The 21,509-nt window shown below is 43.4% G+C and overlaps 1 protein-coding gene across 4 annotated transcripts in view; it reads right to left on the bottom strand.

Annotated features, from left to right (window-relative positions):
* The window catches only part of MTCL1 (microtubule crosslinking factor 1), a 238,040-nt gene that overhangs the window by 42,163 nt on the left and 174,368 nt on the right, over positions 1-21,509 (bottom strand). For all 4 annotated transcript variants that reach the window (XM_075314532.1, XM_075314533.1, XM_075314535.1 and 1 more), the window contains 2 exons: positions 19,786-19,995; positions 6,581-6,748 (listed from right to left, as the gene is read on the bottom strand). In XM_075314532.1, coding sequence (XP_075170647.1) covers positions 6,581-6,748; positions 19,786-19,995 — 378 coding nt within the window. The remainder of the gene's footprint in view (positions 1-6,580; positions 6,749-19,785; positions 19,996-21,509) is intronic.

Below are 21,509 nucleotides of genomic sequence, written 5' to 3'. Positions count from 1 at the left end.
GTCATTTTAACTTTCTTATAGTAAATTCGTTCTTACTAATTATGAAGTAATTTATGAAGGAGTCAGAACTGGAGTGGAGTGTGGAAAACTGGAATAATCAGAAGAGTCGGGAGTTTGGCTTTCAGACTCCTTTGCCGAGATTTCTGCAAAATAAAATCCTAATAATGTTTTGAAAAAAGAAAAATTATGTGGTAAGAAAACAAAACAGAAGAAAAAAAAATTAAAGGTAGATTCTAGTTGTCTTACCTAGAAAGCATGAATCACATCCTGGCTGCATTATGGCAGACTGATGGATACTCTAATAAGTGGCGCACACTCAATACTGCAGCCAGACTCTTAATAAGGAGAGCCCACTCAATATTGCAGCCAGGGCTGACAGATACTCCACATATAATAAGTGGGGCGCACTCAATACTGCATACAGCCAGGCTAACAGATACACCACATATAATAAGTGGAGTGCACTCAATACTGCAGCCAGACTGTGACTGATACTCCACATATAATAAGTGGAGCCCATTCAATATTGTATGCAGCCAGGCTAACAGATACTCCACATATAACAAGTGGAGCGCACTCAATACTGCAGCCAGACTGTGACTGATACTCCACATATAATAAGTGGAGCGCACTCAATACTGCATACAGCCAGGCTAACAGATACACCACATATAATAAGTGGAGCGCACTCAATACTGCATACAGCCAGACTGTGACTGATACTCCACATATAATAAGTGGGGTGCACTCAATACTGCATACAGCCAGGCTAACAGATACACCACATATAATAAGTGGAGTGCACTCAATACTGCATACAGCCAGGCTAACAGATACACCACATATAATAAGTGGAGTGCACTCAATACTGCAGCCAGACTGTGACTGATACTCCACATATAATAAGTGGAGCCCATTCAATATTGTATGCAGCCAGGCTAACAGATACTCCACATATAATAAGTGGAGCGCACTCAATACTGTATACAGCCAGGCTAACAGATACACCACATATAATAAGTGGAGTGCACTCAATACTGCATACAGCCAGGCTAACAGATACTCCACATATAATAAGTGGAGCGCACTCAATACTGCAGCCAGACTGTGACTGATACTCCACATATAATAAGTGGAGCGCACTCAATACTGCATACAGCCAGACTGTGACTGATACTCCACATATAATAAGTGGGGTGCACTCAATACTGCATACAGCCAGGCTAACAGATACTCCACATATAATAAGTGGAGCGCACTCAATACTGCATACAGCCAGGCTAACAGATACACCACATAAGTGGAGTGCACTCAATACTGCAGCCAGACTGTGAATGATACTCCACATATAAGTGGAGCGCACTCAATACTGCATACAGCCAGGCTAAAAGATACTCCACATATAATAAGTGGAGTACACTCAATACTGCAGCCAGACTGTGACTGATACTCCCCATATAATAAATGGAGCCCATTTAATACTGCAGTCAGACTCTGATTTTTGTTGCCCGGACTACAGGCAGAATTAATTAGACAACAAGTTCCCTATAAATATCCAAAAAGGAAAAAAAAAGGTCTAGGCTTTAAAGAAATATTCTTATCTTGCAAATTTATGGTATATACAAAGGATATTCCTCAAATGTATAGTAAATCCATGGGTCCAAGCAATAAGACCTGTATCTGTTTGGCGTATGGGGCTCTAATGAATGTTGCTGTAAGTTGGGAGGTGGTCAGGGTTTACATCCATTTGTCCGGGAATTCTAACCACCTTTCCACTGGCCGTAGGTCATGTTCTAAAGATAGATGCAAGTCCAATATGTGGGACCAACATCTATTTGATATTTAAGGGATGTCCTATGGATATGCTATAAATGTATGACAAGGGACTGTCCCTTTAATCATGTACTTAAAGCACCACTCCAGCGTTTTTTATTTAATCGCTGCTTTAAATATAAGTCACCTACCCCATCTCTTATACTCACCCTCCAATGTCTTCACCTGTTATCACTGCCGCACCGGTCGGTCTTCTACAGTTTGTAACTTGCCGGCTGCTCCAGTGTTTAATGGAGTTCACCGGAGGACACAACTCATACAAGTTTAAGAGAGCCTCATTCTTGCTCTCATAGACTTGTATCGACAACTTGTGACATAACGTCTGACTTCCAGCCATTAAGCAGGTATGATCACAAGATGGCGCTGTGTGACCGGAGTGACACCGAAAAAAGATGAAAACGCCAGAGTGTGAGTATAAGACTGGGGTCAGTTGACTTTGATTTAAAGCATCACTCAAAAGGTGAAATGAAAACAAAACGCAGGTGTGGTGCTTTGAAATGGACACAAAACTGTATGGTTCTCAAGGTCTATAAATACCCTGGACTCGAATCGGTTAATTTCCTTTGTGTTTTAGGTAACATGAGATATATGATGATGACACATGTTCCTCCACTTGAAAAGTTAGATCAGACTAAATACTGCACATGGTAAAATTCAGGAAGTGTGATATCATTTTATGAGCAGACGCAAAGACTGTCTAGGGGAAACTCCCAGATTTAGGTAGGAAAACTAGTAATTTCTAACCCAAACATCTCATTAGTGGCCAGCGTCTCCGCTCTGCACTGAATGATCGCGCTCCAGATATTGCAGTCATCCTACTAATTTTCCTTATACACAGACATATGATATAACCTGTCAGGATGAAGTAATTGCCAGGAGCAAATGTAAAACCCTTAGTGCAGTGTCCTGATTACTAAACCACCTGCTACTGGGAGCAAACAACCTGTATATATCAGAACAGCCTGCTAAAGACACTATCACGCTGCCCAAAGCAGCAAATGCACCGCTCACCACCAAACCGCTCTCCAGTGTATAAAGGAAAGACCACCGATACTCACCATAGGGCAGAGGAAAATCCCGAACTCCGAATCAATATGCCGAGCACACTTCTGTTACAAGCAAGATGCAAGCAGCAGATCAAAGCATAAGATATGCCTGCCATTCCTCCACAGTTTGCAGATAGACGAAGTTAGTACTAATGATTACACAGCATATCAACTCACAAAGAGATGCCCAGGACTCTTTTACTTTCTTTATGTTAGGCCTCTTTCACACGTCCTTGTCTCCGATATGTTTTTTGTCCTTTTCCTAATGTACCGGAGACACGGGCACACGTAGACCCATTAAAATCAATGGGTCTGTGCTCACGTGCGTGTTCTGCCATGGACCGTGTGTATGTGTGGAGCATACGTGTGTCCGTGTGCTCCACACGTCAACATGTCCGTTTTTCTCCGGCATCACGGGTGTCACATAGAACGCAAACGGACCACACGGATGTGTTCCGTGTGACACGCGCCGGAGAAAATACACGTGTCTGAGAAAACCTTCTTCTCCAGCCCTGCAGTCTCTGCCGCTGCTGTCACTTGCTTCCGACTGCCGCTCATTATGCTCATTGCATATTCACTTCACTGCGGCCGGAAGCTGCAGCAGCGGGGAGTCGGCAGGACCGGAGACCCAAGATCAGTACCACGGACAGCGACGCCAGGGACAGGTGAGCGGAAAGTTCCCGTTCTCCGTGTGTTATCACGGATAATACACGGAGAACACACGTGTGCCATAAACACGGCTCATGCAGGGCAATACGCACCTTTGACACATCTGTGAAAAACGTGCGTGATTTTCACGAACGTGTGAAAGAGGCCTTAAACAAACTTTTTTTAAAATGTTTGGTGACCAAAAAACATCTTGAGTTATTGAAGTTTTCACTTATGACAGGCTGACAGTTCTAAAGAGATCCCTTCTCAGCGGCTATGAAGAAAAGGGGGATGACAGCGCACAGCCTATAACTAGATGGATAACGATGGGTGCCACACCATGTATGGTAAGGAAGAGCATACAAAAAAGGACAAAAGACCTATGCATAATAGATGTACACCAATATATGTAAACAATTACATCTTTATTGAAATTGCACAAGGAAAATTAGTATAAAAACAACACACCATATAGCAGCTGGGAAAGTAAGACAATGTAATATTTGGAATAAATTCTACAATAAAGTGCATGTACAAGTAGAAAAAAAATGAAATCTGTGTATAATGGCCAAAAAGCAATAAAAGAGCATGCAGAATTATAATAAATGTTGCATACAATATCATGAACTGTGAAATCCACAAACATGTATAAGGAAGAAAAAATGCCAGCTTCCCATGTAAAGCCTATAGAAGTAAGAGACATTCAGGAATACACTAGAAAGGGAGAACTGTAGGATATTGTATAATAAAGTAAATTCCAGAAAAGGCAAAAAGAAACATTATTTAGATAGGACATTTTAGGTACCGGGCCACCCCTTTAAGACTGTGTTCATGCTGTAATTTGTGATATTCTGGCTGTGGAATACACAGGGAAAGTCTAGTTCTCTACACAGCAGGTGGAGTGTTGCTCTGGAGGGAAAACTGTGAGGAGCTGATGAGCTACACCAGGAATGTGGACCCCATATTCTCCGGTTTGGTGAGGGCTGCAGTAGTAGGACTCCCACTCATCAGGAGGATCAGCCGCCCCTACTCTGAATGAGGAACCTACCACAACCAGATTAAAAAATGTACATCTGTATCCACTGATGCATGCATAGTCAGGTGGACATGCACACTGTTACTCCTGCCAGCAGGGGGCGCCACTGTAATTTGACAACAGTGTTACCTTTGCAGAACATCATATGGTGGCAAGGTTATTTTTTAATGAGCCATTCATTATATGGCATTCTTGATCGTATTGTTTCCCCTTTAGCGTACACTTAAGTCTGGCGCTTTGTCAGAAAAGAGGGAACTTAAGATATAAGACCCCCAGATAGGAACAGCTATCACCCTAGAATTCCTCTAATTACGGGCTAGAGATTAGATGGAGCCGTGTAGAGGTTTTCTGAAAGGATTTCGTTTCTAGAACAGTGCACTTTGGATCGAAGCAGAGAAATGAGGTTAATCGCAATTGTAATCTCCATTTAATCTTGCTCTGTCTCACTAATCTTTTCCCTGTGGGCACATCTGAGTGGGCAGCCACACATACTCGTTTATAAAGGAGAACCGCTTGGTCCTAACATACCGTATTCTTTTCTCTGCTTAATCTCACTAATAGTTTCTAAGAAGTAAACCGTCTGATAACACAAAGATGTTTCTTTCAGAAGGAAAGTTCATATCTGATCAACTGATGAAAGATTTGCTCCAAATGACATGCTTAAAGCAGTCAGAAAGTGAAAGGATGGAAGTGTGGCAACTAATTACCTGTGGCCATCCCCGAATGTCTCAATAATTTCTATCTGACATTTAAGCTGCCCATATACATGAGGTAATCTGTAAGCAACATAATGTCTAAAGGGTGCTTTACACGCTGCGACATCGCTAGCGATCTCGTTAGCAATGTGACACGCCAGATCGCAGATAAGATTTGCCGAGATCGCACATAGGTCAATTTTTGTAGCGCCGGTCACATGTGCGATCTCGGTAAATCGTATGTGCGATCTGGCGTGTTACATCGCTAACGAGATCGCTAGCAATGTTGCAGCGTGTAAAGCACCCTTAAGAACCACAAAAGACTGAAACTACTCAGTAAAATATCAGGCAAAAATTTTACAGCTATACTGACAAATTTTTTTCAAAGTAAGGACACCGGCCTCATCAGTTCTGAGAGATCTATATGCAGTTAGCATTGTGAAATCTGGCGACAGATCTCTTCTAGACCTCAATCAGACAGATTTTTTTTCTTGTGAGCAAAAAAACAGTCCTATTCTCATTAGTGTTGTGGATTATAATTTTGTCAGTGTTTGGTCAGAGTTTCCGTTTCCACCATCAACTTTTAATCACCTTTCATTTAAAAAAAATGCTATTAATCTGTAGATATGTGGTTTATCTACAGGTTAATAGCGTTTTAAAACTGCTGCCGCACTAAAAAGCTGGTTACAGGGAGGAAATTAACTTTATTCCTCCCAGCACCCTCCAGCTTTCAGTCATCGAGGTGTGGTAAGAGCAGTTTATGGCACTGTTCAGTACATAGTGAGCGGAGGCTGTAACCACACCCCAACACTGACTGACAGCTGGCTCTGTACTGATACAATGCCAGGGCGTGGTTACAGCCGCCGCTCACTATGAACTAAGTGGTGGCTGAAACTGCGCCGGCCGCACCTCTATAACTGAAAGCTGGAGGCTGCCGTAAGGAATAAAGTTAATTTCCTCCCGGAAGTGGGGATATCAGTGCAACAGCCGAGTAGTTATAGAACCCTATTAACCTGAGAATTAACCTCATATTTGCAGGTGTTTTTTAACATGACAGGTTTCTTTTAATTCTGGCCATACACAGAAGTCAGCTGTCAGACAAACTTTTGTGCTTCCTCTATGCACATTACTTTTTCAGAAAATGTATCTTAAGTGGAATCTATCTGAAATGCTGACATTTATCTATGGGTAATGCCTTCCATTGTACGGCGTTGGTTGTATTCTTGGTTGGCCTCCCCACGGTACTGGGACTGATTAACCTGTCACATGCTGTTAGAAAATTGATGTAAGCCTATTGTTCCAATGCATTTGTGGTTTCATACCTGCTCCAGACGACATCTAAGTTGTGTTTCCTCCACTTCCCAGGCAGCTTTGTTCTCGGCATACTGCTGTTGGACTTCATGTCTGTCTGTTGCTTCATCCCGCAGTTCAGAGCGGAAATCATCCAATAAGCCCTTGAACGCACTAAGGAGGCGACGATTTTCACTTGCCTAAAGGAAAATACACACAGATAAATCATATACAATGCAAAACGGAAATCTGTGTAAATAAGGGCTTTATAATTAAATAGGAAACTTATAAAAATATCATCTTTATACACTATATGGATAAAAGAATGGGGGCATCAACACCCTACACCCCATAACATCCCAGGCAAAATCTATAAACACCAATATGGAGTTGGCCCTCCCTTTACAGCTATAACAACTTCTACTCAAGGAAGGCTTTCTACAAGATTTTGGAGCATATCTGTGGGAATTGCCCCTTCTTCCAGAAGAGCATCAGACATTGATGAAAGGTCATGGCTCACAATCTACATTCTATTATATGGGGTTTAAGTCCAGTCTCTGTCTGGGTCAGCCAAATCTTTCCACAGCAACGTCACTGAACCATGTCTGTATGGACACTGTTTTGTGTACTGGAACACAGCCATGCTGGAATAGAAAAGCACCTTCCACAAACTGTTCCAATAGAGCTATAACCAACGTTGTCCACAATGTCTTATATGCTGAAGCATTAGGAGTTGCCTTCACTAGAACTAAAAGGGGCTACAGCAACCCCTGAAGGACTAAGGAGACCAGACCACCCCCTGAAATGCAGCACCATAGAATTATTCCTCCTCCACTAAACTGTACAATACAGTGAGTCAGATGTTTTCCTAGAATTTGCCAAAACCTGACTCATCTATCAGGCTGCCAGACACAGAAGTGTCAATTTTGTCACTCCAAAAAGCATATTTCCACTTCCAAAGTTGTGGTGATGGCTTTACACCACTCAATCAGGCACTTGGCATTGTTCTTGGTGGTGTTAGGGTTCGTGCGCACGTTGCGTAATTACATGCATTTACGCTGCGTATAGCACTGCAGTGTAAATGCATGCGTCCTTTGCACAATTTATGAAGATTGTGCATGATATGTGCGCACGATGCTTTTATGAACGCAGCGATTTGGGTGCTAAAATTTTGACCCAAATCCCTGCGTTCATGAAATGAGCATGTCAATTATTCCGTGCGCTATGGATGCAGCTCCCACTCTGTCTATGGTGGGGGCAGCATCCAGAGCGCATGAAATCGGCTTTATTCTACAAAAAAACTGCATCCATTATGCAGTGTTTCTGCAGCAATTTGACGCGCACATGTGCTGTCAAATCGCTGCAGAATATTCTGCAGTTACGTGCGCATGAGCCCTTAGGGTTGTATGCAGTTGCTCACACATGGAAACCACATGAAACATTTTTTGTGTTAATGTCAATGCCAAAGGAGGTTTGGAAAATTTCGGAGCGTTGGCGACTTTTATGCACCTCAGAGCTCTTTGATCAATATCTGTAACCTTACACTGTCTGTTACTTTGTGTCTAAGCTGCGGTGTTTCGGAAATTTCCAATACATTAAAATGGGCTGAATTCATTAAGGTGCCATCTTATCTGTGGTGTGTGTCTTGATGTGCCTCGCTAGAAATGTTACTCCAGTGGAAATGCCACCAGTTATGATGAATTTGTTAGGCGTGAATTCCTCTTTTTTTTGCGCAACTTATAAAAATTTTTGTGACTTTTCAAAGTGTTTTATACCTGATGGATCAGGGCCTTAGGGGTACTTTGCACACTACGACATCACAAACCGATGCTTGCAATGCCAAGCGCGATAGTACCCGCCCATGCGATATCTTGTGATAGCTGGCGTAGCGAACATTATCGCTACGGCAGCTTCACACGGACTTACCTGCCCTGCGACGTCGCTCTGGCCAGCGACCCTAAGGGGGCGGGTCGTGCGGCGTCACAGCGACATCACACGGCAGGCGGCCAATAGAAGCGGAGGGGTGGAGATGAGCGGGACGTAAACATCCCGCCCACCTCCTTCCTTCCACATAGCCGACGTGAGACGCAAGACGCAGGTAGGAGATGTTCCTCGCTCCTGCGGCTTCACACACAGCGATGTATGCTGCCGCAGGAACAAGGAACAACATTGTAACATCGGTCCTTCCGAAATTATGGAAATGACCGATGCTACACCGATGATACGATTTCGACGCTTTTGTGCTCGTTAATCGTATCCAAAACGATTTACACACTCCGATATCGACAGCGACGCCGGATGTGCGTCACTTTCGATTTGACCCCACCGACATCGCACCTGCGATGTCGTAGTGTGCAAAGTACCCCTTAGACTTTTAAATAATCCCCATCACAGATGATTATTTAGGAGGGGTGGACTGACTTCTTGTAACTCTTGCATATTATTACAGTACAACAGAGGAATCAGTGAGCTCTTTAGAACTGCCCATTGTTTCACGTGTTAGTAACTGTAGACTGCATGGCTGGTGCTGGAGGTAATACACCTGTGGCATAGGCTATAATGAAAGACATGAATTTAAAGATACACGTGTGTGTCCCAATACTTTTGTCCATGCAGCGTATATCAGACATAACATTAAAACCACCCATCTACTATTGTGCAGCTACGCTTTGCACCATCAAATGAGCTCTGACCCATTGAGGCATTGATTGTGGCACCACAATGTTAACAGACAATGATTTATGTCCTGTAAGTTGCAAGGTGAGCCTCCATGAAAATAACTTTTCTAGAGATCTATGTTTTTCTATTACATCTAATAGATGTTCTTTTAAACACGGAACGTGGAGGTCAAGTCAACATCTTTGCTCATAGTTGTATCAGATAGTAAAAGATAGCTCTGAGAGAGTATTCTGCAAATTAAAAATGTACATCACTGCTCGAGTTATACTGACGTACACTGGATTTGAAGCCATCATTGCCATGAAGTATCCTATCCCTCACAAATTCCCTGATAAGCCCCACTTAGGGATATACATATCAAGATATGATGCAGACCACTATAGATCTCCAGGGATTGCATCTTAGGGACTGTCAGCAAGTCCTGCACATTTTATCTAAACAGCATAACTGTGAGAAGCATCTAACTTATTAATAAGTGGCATAAGTGAATCATGGCTTATTTATGACGGAGATCAAATAATCCGAGCACTCCCAAACGTGTGAAAAATCGCTTTTATTTGGCAATGCGGTAAATCCAGTTATGGGTGAAAACGTTTCCGTCTTCACTCAGAGCTTAATTAGTTCAACGTGCTGCAGCATCTTAGGCTAGGTTCACATTTCCGTTGTTTATGATCAGTCACAATCCGCCGCTCTGATAAACAACGCAATCCGTTTGGCGGATTCCATTGTTTCCCATAGACTTGTATGAGCGATGGATTGCGACTGGTGCCCTTGCTTTGCATTCGCCGCCTGACTGATCAGTTGTAGAACGACTGACCGTCGGGCGGCAGGAACGAAGCATGTAACTTTTTTTGAGCAGCAGAATCCTTATGTTTTCACTGCGCATGCTCAGATCTTGTGTTTAATCATTAAAATGAATGTCTCTCTCTCGGCGGCCGAACGATCAGCTGATCGCCCGACGGCCAACATCTGTGAGCGATCAGCTGAGCTCCCGGCCACCGGCTTTTGAGAGCGATCAGCGGATCGTTCACAATAGCCAGCCCATCAGCTGATCATTCACAGAAGCCGGCTGCTGGGCGATCAGCTGAACGCTCTCAAAAGCCGCCGGCCTGGTCAATCTCTCTCTCGTTTTACAACGGAATCCGCTTTACCATTTATCATGACAATGAATTCCAATTCTTGTCACCTGTTGTACAACGCATCAGTCACAAGCGTCAAGCAACGCATGTGACTGATGCAAAACAACGGAAATGTGAACCTAGCCTTAAACTACTTGAATTTGTGGCATTGAGAAAACACAGCTGTGTCTGCCACTGACAGGAACGCCACGATACCAAATATGTGTATATTTTTTTTATTTTCAATGGGGCAAAAGGGGGATGATTTGAATTTTTAGTTTTTTTTAATTTTGTCATATTTTTAAAACGTTTTTTTTTTTTTTATTGATTTTACTAGTCCCCCTAGGGAACTTTATCAGTGCAGTGTCTGATCATTTGTGCATTTCTGTTGATCAGAGGTGCACAGCTCTGATCAGAAAAGATGAAGTGTTCCTGTGAGTGGCGGGGCACTGTCAGCTCTAAGAGGAAATATAAAATGATAGCATCAGGGGTAATCAGCTGACCCCACGGTACCATGGCACCTTGTGATTGCGTCACGGGCCTGCCAATGGCGGTGGGGAATGATGCAATCCCTGCCGCAGCCATTTAAATTGTGCTGTCAGATTTTGTCTAAGTAGTTAGCAGGTGTGGGTGGATCTCTGATCCACCCGCACATGTCTGCTGATCGGATCAGCAGACATGTGCGGGGATTACTGCGGGCTCACCACCGGAGCTCGTGGTAACCGGGTGGACACGACTTTGGAAGTATATATACACATCCAAGGTTGCGAAGGGGTTAATCCTCAAACCATTCAACATTTTATTGAAATTTGGTAGGGTACATTATCCAGCAGAAAAAGGCCACAATAGTACTTTCATGAAGGGGTGTACTTGGTCTGTAACATGGTAGTGTGGAAGTAACATGCACATGAATATCAGGACCCGTACTGCAAACAATCTACAAGAACTGTTGTCTTTACGTTTAAGTACTTAACAAGAAGTGAATGGCAGCCACAGTTCTCACTTCCTGACGACTATTCATAAGTCTGAAGGTGGAGCGAAAGAGGCTGGTGGAGATTGGGTACGGGGCTTGTGTGACATCACAAAGTAACGTGAGCCCTGGGAACACATGTGCCGCTACCGTTGGAATGGCACTGTATGGGACATAGGCGTAAGCTTTTTTAATTTAATGGGTCCAAACATGGGGAATGAGAAAGGAGTTGTCCTAGTAGTGGACAACCCCTTTAAGATGCCGTTATCCAGTCATCACAATCTGGCCCTTGTCAACGTCATTCTGCTCATTTTCCCTCCTTTCAACACACTGAATTAATAAACTGATTGTTTACTTAATGCCTAATCTATCCCACTAGTGTCACAAGATAACAATGCTGTTCACTTTGCCTATTCAGCCTGCCATACAAATTAGATGGCTGAACCACAGTTTGGCCACTTCTCCCATTCCCAGTAGTGCTCATTCTGCTGAGCACTCCGGTGTTTTCTATGAGACAGCCATGACCAGACAAAAAGGATGGGCAGTTCAAAATCAGACATGCCCGATTCTTCTGTCCCCCGATAATCAATGGTCTATGGCCACCATACACATTAGACTGTTGGATGAACCCCTCTATATCGGTGGGTTTGGCTGACTTTATTGTAATGTGAATAGGGAAGCTTTAATGTTGTGGCTGATCAGTGAATTTTCATTCACATCTCAGTTATTGCATTAATAACGAATTCTGCTTTATCTCAAGGGATGAAATTTTGTCTTTTTACATATGAAATACCCAACACATTGATGATACAAATTGACTCTAAAGGGTGCTTTACACGCTACGACATCGCTAACGATGTATCGTCGGGGTCACGTCGTTAGTGACGCACATCCGGCGCCGTTAGCGGCATTGCAGCGTGTGACACCAAGGAGCGATGATCACCGATCGCAAAAGCGTAAAAAATCGTTGACACGTTGCTCCTTTTCATAATATCGTTGGTGGTGCATGCCGCTGGTTGTTCGTCGTTCCTGCGGCATTATACATCGCTGTGTGTGACACTGCAGGAGCGACGAACATCTCCTTACCTGCGTCCACCGGCAATGAGGGAGGAAGGAGGTGGGCGGGATGTTCTGCCCGCTCATCTCTGCCCCTCCTCTTCTATTGGCCGGCCGCTTAGTGACACCACAGTGACGTCGCTATGACGCCAAACGCACCTCCCCCTTGAAGGAGGGATTGTTCGGCGGTCACAGCGACGTCGCTGAAAAGGTATGCGCGTGTGACGCTGCCGTAGCGATAATGTTCCCATGTATCCGCAGCAAGCACACAGCACTTCCCATGTCCCTTAGGATAACATGGGGAGCGTCTGTACATGCGGAAACCTGCGGATTTATCTGGAAAATCCGCAGATTTTCTGTAGATAAATCCGCAGGTTTAATCTCCCGTGGGCACATAGCCTAATAGTTGCTATTGTTAATATTTCCATTGTGTTAATAAAATGGAAAATAAAGCCTTAAAAAAATAAACAAAGAGCAACAACATATGGAAGATTGAAACGGACTACACTGATGTTGTGGTGAGAAGATGTCCATTTTATAGGCCCCATGGAGATATTGGCTGTCATCATCCAACCATAATTTCAGCCGCGATCTTCCTGACATTGAGATTATTTTCAGTTTCAAGGGTCATTGTCTCTTTTGTATAAATTGTATGGGATAAGTCAGACACAATTAAAAAGCTTCGCTCAATCTGAAGAGAAAGCGAGCCTGAATATAATCATCTGTTATTGATTTTCCAGATGTTTCCTGAAATGTAATAGTATCATTGTAAATCCCAATGTTCTAGCTGTATACCTGCAGCATTCCATGCAGATGCACTGAATAAGCCCGTGCTAGATGCAGTGGCACAGGCTCAGCACTTCTACCTGCTGACTCAACATTGCGTAGGAACACTGCCCGTCACTTCAATGCTCGCTACCTTATCTGACACCACGGTAATACACTTCATTGATCTGTTCAGAAATAGCTCTCAGACACCAGTGAAATATCAGAATTACAGTGGGAACAAATACTAAAGCGATTGTTAACTTTTAGAGGGGTTTTTTTTCTACTGACAGGTGTACATTTGAGGCTAAACATCATTTTCGTAATTGAGTTTCATTAAAAAATGTTCACTGGTTGCCTTCTATAGTCTTTGTGTGGCCCTGTCTCTTGCTGGCTGCAGAATGAGCTATCTGAGCATCTATCAGTGAGTTCATTCCAACATTCCAATGGGAGGGTTTGTTACTAGAGATGGGCAAATAGTAACTATTCGTGTTCAGATAATGCATACCGAATACACAGTACTATTCCATTATTAGTCACAAAAAACAAAATGCTCAGGTTTCTCCATTGACTTGTATTAGGTTTAGTTATTCGTGACAAATACCGGAATATTACTTTGGGATTCGCTACGAATAATCCAAACACGAATACGGTAGTTACTATTCGCCCATCACTATTTGTTATCCTTTTATCCGTCTATTTTTTACTTGCCCGCCTCTGATTTATGATAAAAGACTACATCAAAGCTGAATTAGTCAATTGCTGCAAAGTTGTTAATGAAAAAAACAGATATGGGGTATGTGCATAAAACATGTTTTACAGGAGGGCAAAATACACATTTAAAAGGGAACTTTTTAAAGGGAAAGACAGTTCATGATATAGCGTAATTTTTTGCTTGAGCATCTTTAGTGATTTTTTAACGTTTATGGGTACTTTGCACGTTGCAACATCGCTACTGCGATATCGTCGGGGTCAAATCGAAAGTGACGCACATCCGGCGCCGGAAACAACGGCGCAACGTGTAAAGCCTAGATGCGCCGATAAACGATCGCAAAAGCGTCGTAAATCGGTGATCTGTGTAGCGTCGGACATTTCCATAATGTCGCACCAATAGTAGATACGATGTTGTTCCTCGTTCCTGCGGCAGCACACATCGCTGTGTGTGAAGCCGCAGGAGCGAGGAACATCTCCTTACCTGCCTCCACCGGCTATGTGGAAGGAAGGAGGTGGGCGGGATGTTTACGTCCCGCTCATCTCCGCCCCTCCGCTTCTATTGGATGGCTGCCGTGTGACGTCGCTGTGACGCCGCACGACACGCCCCCTTAGGAAGGAGGCAGGTCGCCGGCCAGAGCAACGTCGCAGGGCAGGTAAGTGCGTGTGAAGCTGCCGTAGCGATAATGTTCGCTACGGCAGCTATCACAAGATATCGCTGCTGCAACGGGGGCGGGGACTATCGCGCTCGGCATCGCTAGCCGATGCTAGCGATGTCGCAGCGTGCAAAGTACCCCTTAGAGTATTGGAAGATTAGAGTTTTTGACAGGCATTTTTCGGATTTTTTGTTCTAAAGCACCTCTTCAGAACTTTTATTTTTAGCGCTGGAGCAAGCAGTTATATTCATAAATACATAGGTTCATTTGTTTTTGAGTATTTTTTTAAAGCTTTCTTTTTGGAGTGGAATCTGCCTGAAATAGACTAGAATATAGTGATGGGCAGACTCGCATATATCCGAGATCGGTGGGTCCAACCGGATTTAAAAAAAAAAAAAACAACAAAAAAGCAAAACACGGTTCTGGCCCAGAATTGATCCCGGATATCTGGCCGGACGCCATTCCCCATATAAGTCTCTGGTGACCAGAATCCGGTGCTTTAAAATGGTGGTAGAAGGGATAGGGGGTTGGAGTAGGCACGTTATACTTACCAGTCTCCGGCGTAGCTTTAACTGCTTCCAGGCCACTCACACTACTTCCGGGGCCACTCAATATTGCTTATGTATATTCACTGCTTCCCTCGCCCACCGGTAGTCCTGACATCTGTGATTGGTTGCAGTCAGACGCACCTCCAGTCTGTGTAACAGTGTGTTTGACTGCTTGCAAACACAGACCCTGTCTGCGGGTCTATACCGTGGTGTAAAACTAAATGTGTACCAAAATAAAATGAACCACATGCAGCTTTATTTTTCCTAATTAGTTAAAAAAAATAATTTAAAAAAAGCCGTGCGGTCCCCCCAATTTTGATACCCAGCCATTGGTTGCAGTCAGATACACTGTTACATAGGGTGGGGGCGAGGAAAGCAGTGAATATGGACGAGTGATAATGAGCGGCCCCGGAAGCAGTGTACAGCCGAACTGGAGACTCGGTAAGTATAACGTGCTTGCTTTATTCTTATTTTCTTTATTTTTCCTTTATTTTTTTTTTATTTCCCGAGGGGATCCGGACTTTTACCGTCCGAGTCCACCCATCACTACTAGAATACATTTGTTTCAGCTTTGATTTTTGTTTAAACTATGAAAACATGTAGCTGCACATATGATAAAAGCATGATCTGAAACTTGCCCCGGTTACTTTGTGAGTTTGAGATAGGGAATTTGGATCTGGAGCGCCTTAACCCTAGAACGCCTACCTGGGGCCACGCAGGCCTACTAGGTTACTTGTTTTCTATGGTTGATTTCTATGGTTGCGTGTTCTAGGGTTAAAGGACAATAATCTCTGTGTAGAGCTGTATAATATATTAGCTCTATAAACACAGTAAGATATTCATAACCTGTCCACTTTTCAACATTTTTTCACTTTACACCCACAAACTTAAATGTATTTTTTTGGGATTTACCAACACTGAGTAGTAATATTTGTGAAGTGTAAAGGAAATGATACACTATTTTATAAATATTTTAAAAATATTAATCTGAAAATTGTGACGTGCATTTGTATTCAAACCCCTGTAGTCTGATACCCCTAAATAAAATACTGAGTGACGAATTGCCTCCAGAAGTGACCTAATTGTTAAATTGAGTCTATCTGTGTGACGTTTATTCTCAGTATAACTACTGTGGAGGTCTGAGAGGTTAGAGAACATTAGGGATCAAATAGCATAATGAATACAAGGAACACACCAGATATGTCAGGGATAAAGTTGTTGAGCAGAGTAAAGCAGGGTTAGGTTGTAAACTAACAGCCCACACTTTGAACATCTCATGAAGCAATGTTCAATCCATCATCTAAAAGTATTGCATAACTGCAAACCTACCAAGATATGACCTTCCCCCTAAACTGACATCACAAGGAGACCACTAATTAGAAAAGCAGCCAAGAGGTCACTCTGGAGTACCTGCTGAGATTCACAGCTCAGGTGAGAGGACCTGTCCAAGAACAACTATTAGTCATATGCGCCACAAATCTGGCCTTAATGGCACAGTGGAAAGAAGTAAGCCATTTTTGAAAGCAAGCCATAAGAAGTCCTCCTTACAGTTTGCAAAAAGCCATATAGGGTAGACAGATATCATATGGAAGAAGGTTCTCTGGTCAGATGAGACCAAAGTAGAAATTGTTGGGCTTAATGCAAAATGCTATGGGACGTGGAAAACTAACACTGCAAATTAGACTGAAAACACCATCCCCACGGTCAAACATGCTAGTGGCAGCATCATGGTGTGGGGATGCTTTTCTTCAGGAGGGACAAGGAAACAGATTAAAGTTGGGAAGATGGATGGAGCTGAATACAATGTAATCCGAGAAGAAAACCTGACTGAGGCTGCAAAAGACTTGAGATTGGGACGAAGGTTCCCCTCAAAGCCAGAAAATGACCCTAAACATACTGCCAGAGCTATAATGGAATGGTTTATTTCAAAGCATATTCATGTGTGTGAATGGATCAGTCACAGTCCAGACCTGAACCCCATTGAGAATTTGTCGCAAGACTGGATAATTGCTGGTCACAGACGCCTGCAGCCACCCTCTCTGCGCTAAAGTTATTTTGCAAGGAAGAATGGGCTACAATATAAGGCTTTAGATGTGCACAGTTGGAAGAGACATACCCCAAAAGAATTGCAGCAGAAAATGCAGCAAAAGGTGGTCCTACAAAGTAATAACTCAGGGGCTGACAAATGCACATCAAATTTTCAGATTTATATTTTTAAAATATCTAGCAAATCATGTATAATTTCCTTTACACTTCACAAATACTTGCTACTCTGCGTTGCTATATAACAGAAAATCCCACTAAAATACATTCAAGTTTGTGGCTGTAACATGAAAAAATGTGGAAACTCATGAGATATGAATACTTGCACTGTAAATAGATGCAATCCACAATATCATATACGTATCAGGACTCTGAGCTGGAAATACTAATGCAGAATATAATCCCGGATAATTACATTTAACACCCAAAAATGATCTCATCTCATCAGTAAAACTCCCTGATTATCTGCCCTTTTTAACCTCTTGTTCTGCCTATTAGCAAAGCTGGGTCTGGTATGATGATTCAGCTGACTATCCAGGACAGGGAAGGATTACGCTAACCCCCAAATTACACAAGACTCCTTTATTACACCCTATTGTTGAATGCCAGAAGGGTCTTGTAAGAGAATATCAGTGAATAAACAGGTGACTTTAATGAGAGTGTGTATTCTCTGTGGTCAGAACACCAGTGAGGTGAATCACACAGCCGATCCTACACGTTGCAATGTATCTTACAATGTGTCGGCGGGGTCACGTCGTAAGTGACGCACATCCGGCATCGTAAGGTACATTGTAGTGTGTGACAGGTACGTGCGATTGAACGTTAGAACGTTCATCGCATACACATCGTACCTTTCTCTAGAATTGCACGTCAGATTGTTCATCGTACCCGGGGTAGCACACATTGCAGTGTGTGACACCCCGGGAACGATGAACAGATCTTACCTATGTCCTGCGGCTCCCGGCCCACAATGCAGAAGGAAGGAGGTGGGCGGGATGTTTACGTCCCGCTCATCGCCGCCCCTCCGCTTCTTTTGGCCGGCTGCCGCGTGAGGTTGCTGTGACGCTGAACGTCCCTCCCACTCCAGGAAGTGGACGTTCGCCGCCCACATCGAGGTCGTATATAAGGTAAGTATGTGTGACGGGGGGGTTAATCGTTTGTGCGGCACATTCAACAAATTGAACGTGCCACACATACGATGGGGGCGTTGCAAATCGCATACGATATCGTATGCGAAATTGCAACGTGTAAAGCAGGCTTTATAGATAGCCTGGATTTGATGACTATGTGATCAGTTAAGCCACATTCACATCCTCTTAGGCCTCATTCAGACATCCATGTTTTCCGAATATGTTCTACTTGTTATGTTCAGAGAGCACATGTACCCAGTGTAATCTATGGGCATGTTCACATCCATTTTTTTGTAGACTGAAAGAAAAAAAAATATAAAAAACTGCTGCAAGTAGCCAAGCAAGTGACGCATTGCTGGAATCAGGGCCTCTGTCTCTACATTATGCTGCTCTCAGATGGGGTAGCAAAAACCTGGTGACAGATTCCCTTTAATGGGCAGGACACGCTACAAAATTTATTTTTTTTTAAAGAAGAACAGATGCCACACTAATGGTAATAAATGACACAAGAACAAAAATGGATGAAACCCAGATCCAGCACACAGATAAGAAACAGTCCACACTAAAAAAAAAACCAAGCAAATATCTGAATGAGGCCTTAGCGTTATTTGTATTAAGAGGATTTCTGATGTATACTTCTAATAGAGGGATCTAATATATGCCACTAAAGGGGCAGACATATCATTGGTGCAGCCGCACAGGGGCCCAAGAGGTGACCATTTCTATCTCCAGAGCAGGTTGAATTGTGCATTTTGATGAGTTTTTGGGCTGCAGAGGGCCTATATACTGTTCTTGCACAAGGGCCCTTTTCTGTCAGTGACCGCCAGTGAGGCAGACATCGTCCGTAGGTTCCCATGGTAAAATAGCCATTTACATGATCGTGAAAGCACCCGCCCCCGTTATTTGTGCGTCACGGGCAAATCGCTGCCCGTGGCGCACAATATCGCTAGTACCAGTCACACATACCCGCCTAACGACGTCGCTGTGGGCTGCGAACAGCTTCTTTTCTAAGGGGGGGCGGTTCGTGCGGCGTCACAGCGACATCACATGGCAGGCGTCCAATAGAAGCGGAGAGGTGGAGAGCAGCGGCAGGAAAGTCACGCCCACCTCGTTGCTGGAGGACGCAGATACGCTGTTGTTCCTCGATCCTGGGGTGTCACACCTAGCGATATGTTCTGCCTCAGGAACGACGAACAACCTGCGTCCAGCACCATCAACAATATTTTGGATTTGAACGACGTGTCAACGATCAACGATTAGGTGAGTATTTTTGATCGTTGGCGGTCGCTCATACGTGTCACACGCAACAACATCATTAACGAGGCCGGATGTGCGTCACGAATTCCGTGACCCCAACGACATCTCGTTAGCGATGTCGTTGCGTGTAAAGCCCCCTTAACTGTATAACAAGTAGTAGACTTTTTATTCCCTAGACCTTTCTCCATAAAAGAGCATTACCTACTACGATGTTCTACACACCAAAATATATAGACGTATACCGGCTTGATGAATGCAAAAAGACTTTCGGCAGATGCCGGTGACTTGTGGAACAGCACGGTACCTGCTTCTGATGCTGGAGCATCTCCGCTGTCTGGAGCTGGGGGCTGAGGTCTCGGCTGTGCTCTGCTGTGGAATGTTGGGGATAATCTGTTAAGGCAAACACTCCATCATCATCCTCATCCTCCTCCTCCTCGACTTCTTCCAAGTCAGTGTCACCTTCTCTGAAGTCAAAGTGTGCAGCAAATTCAGGAAGGGCGTTTAGCTGGTCAATCTGCAAAGAGTCAACGGTTCACATCACTTCTGTAAGAAATCAGTACAAGTGAATGCGGTGCTTCAGGCTAATACAGTCACCTACACCAGCGCCATGTGCAGCCATCTAGTAACAGCATGAATGTTCAGCAACGATTCTTTGCATGAGGACAATGTAAATCACTATATTATTTAAGGGTGTTTCTGTGCCCGGGAGGATTTGTTAACACGATTAATTATATAGTTATATACCTGATTATCCACCCACTAATTTATAACCTTTATGACAAATTTCGTTATGCACAATTATGATTTCATGTTTGTCTATACAGATTTTTGTATTTGGGACAATGATGGAAGGCGCATTGGGCATCCTCAGATATTGTACCCATAGTGAACGTGTCCTATAATACGTCTCCTGCGCGATCTGATCAGCTGCGCAGAGCTGGACGAGGCTGAACAGTACAGCTGCTCCGGCAGATCATGCATGGTGAAGGCATTAGCATCGGACCCATGCACAAGAGTCTGCTGGCAATGGACGGCTCTACAACATCAACAAAGAGGAATCTCAAAAATGTAAAGGTTTAGTTCAATCCTGCATTTACTTTTCCACTTAAAAAAAAAAAAATAATGAAATAGCTACGGTATATTACAACCCCTGTGACTTCAGAACTGAAAGGCATGGGATTATGTACCACGTATCTCTCTGCACGATCTCAAAGCCTCGTACCATATTATTCTTTATATCATAACCAAAGTCATATCATCGCCACTGATGAACGACCACGTCTCAACACGTCTTCATTTGAAAGACATCACTCATATGTTCTTTATGAAGTGGGCAGCAGTAAAGCCTTCTCCAAAAGTGGATCCTACCAAGATCCTTTTCAGACCCCAGCCAATGTTTAATCAGGACAACTGGCAATCTAAATACATAGCTTCAACCACTGTAAACTATGCCAAAATCAATAAAAACTGAAAAAGGCCTAGTAGGTATAAGGCTCTATTCACATCTGGACATCAGCGTCCATTTATAATTATGCTTCGCAAGCTATCATGTACAACAGACATCAACAGCAACCAAGTAAAAAGACTACCAAAAATACCCAAAATCTAGAGTGCCGCACGTGTGTAAACTAACAGGTAAAAGCACCATATTTTATATTTCGCCGCCAGAGTGCTATAATTAGTGCATGTTCCATGACTAGTAAAATATTTACTTGCCATCTTCTTCTGTTCCAGGTGCCTCTCTGGTCATCTTCGGGTAGCTGTTATTAAGTTTGTTTCAGTATTTGCTGAACGAGCCAGAAGTCACTTCTCATTGTAAGTCTATGAGTGCCAGAATAATGCTATCATAGACTTACAATGAGAGCTTGTGAGGGTTAGTTATGACTTCTAGACAATCAGGTGATGCAGTCACAAGATGGCGGAGAAAAACCAGAGCAACGCCAGGAAAAGCACAAGATGTAGGCATTTTACTACGGTCAGGGAGCAGACATGAGTGACACCACTCCAGCAGTGAAATAAAAAAAAACC

Source organism: Anomaloglossus baeobatrachus, chromosome 6 (assembly GCF_048569485.1).
Source record: "Anomaloglossus baeobatrachus isolate aAnoBae1 chromosome 6, aAnoBae1.hap1, whole genome shotgun sequence".
Taxonomy (NCBI): domain Eukaryota; kingdom Metazoa; phylum Chordata; class Amphibia; order Anura; family Aromobatidae; genus Anomaloglossus; species Anomaloglossus baeobatrachus.
Note: the sequence above shows the minus strand (reverse complement) of the source record. Positions and strands in the feature narration are given on the sequence as shown.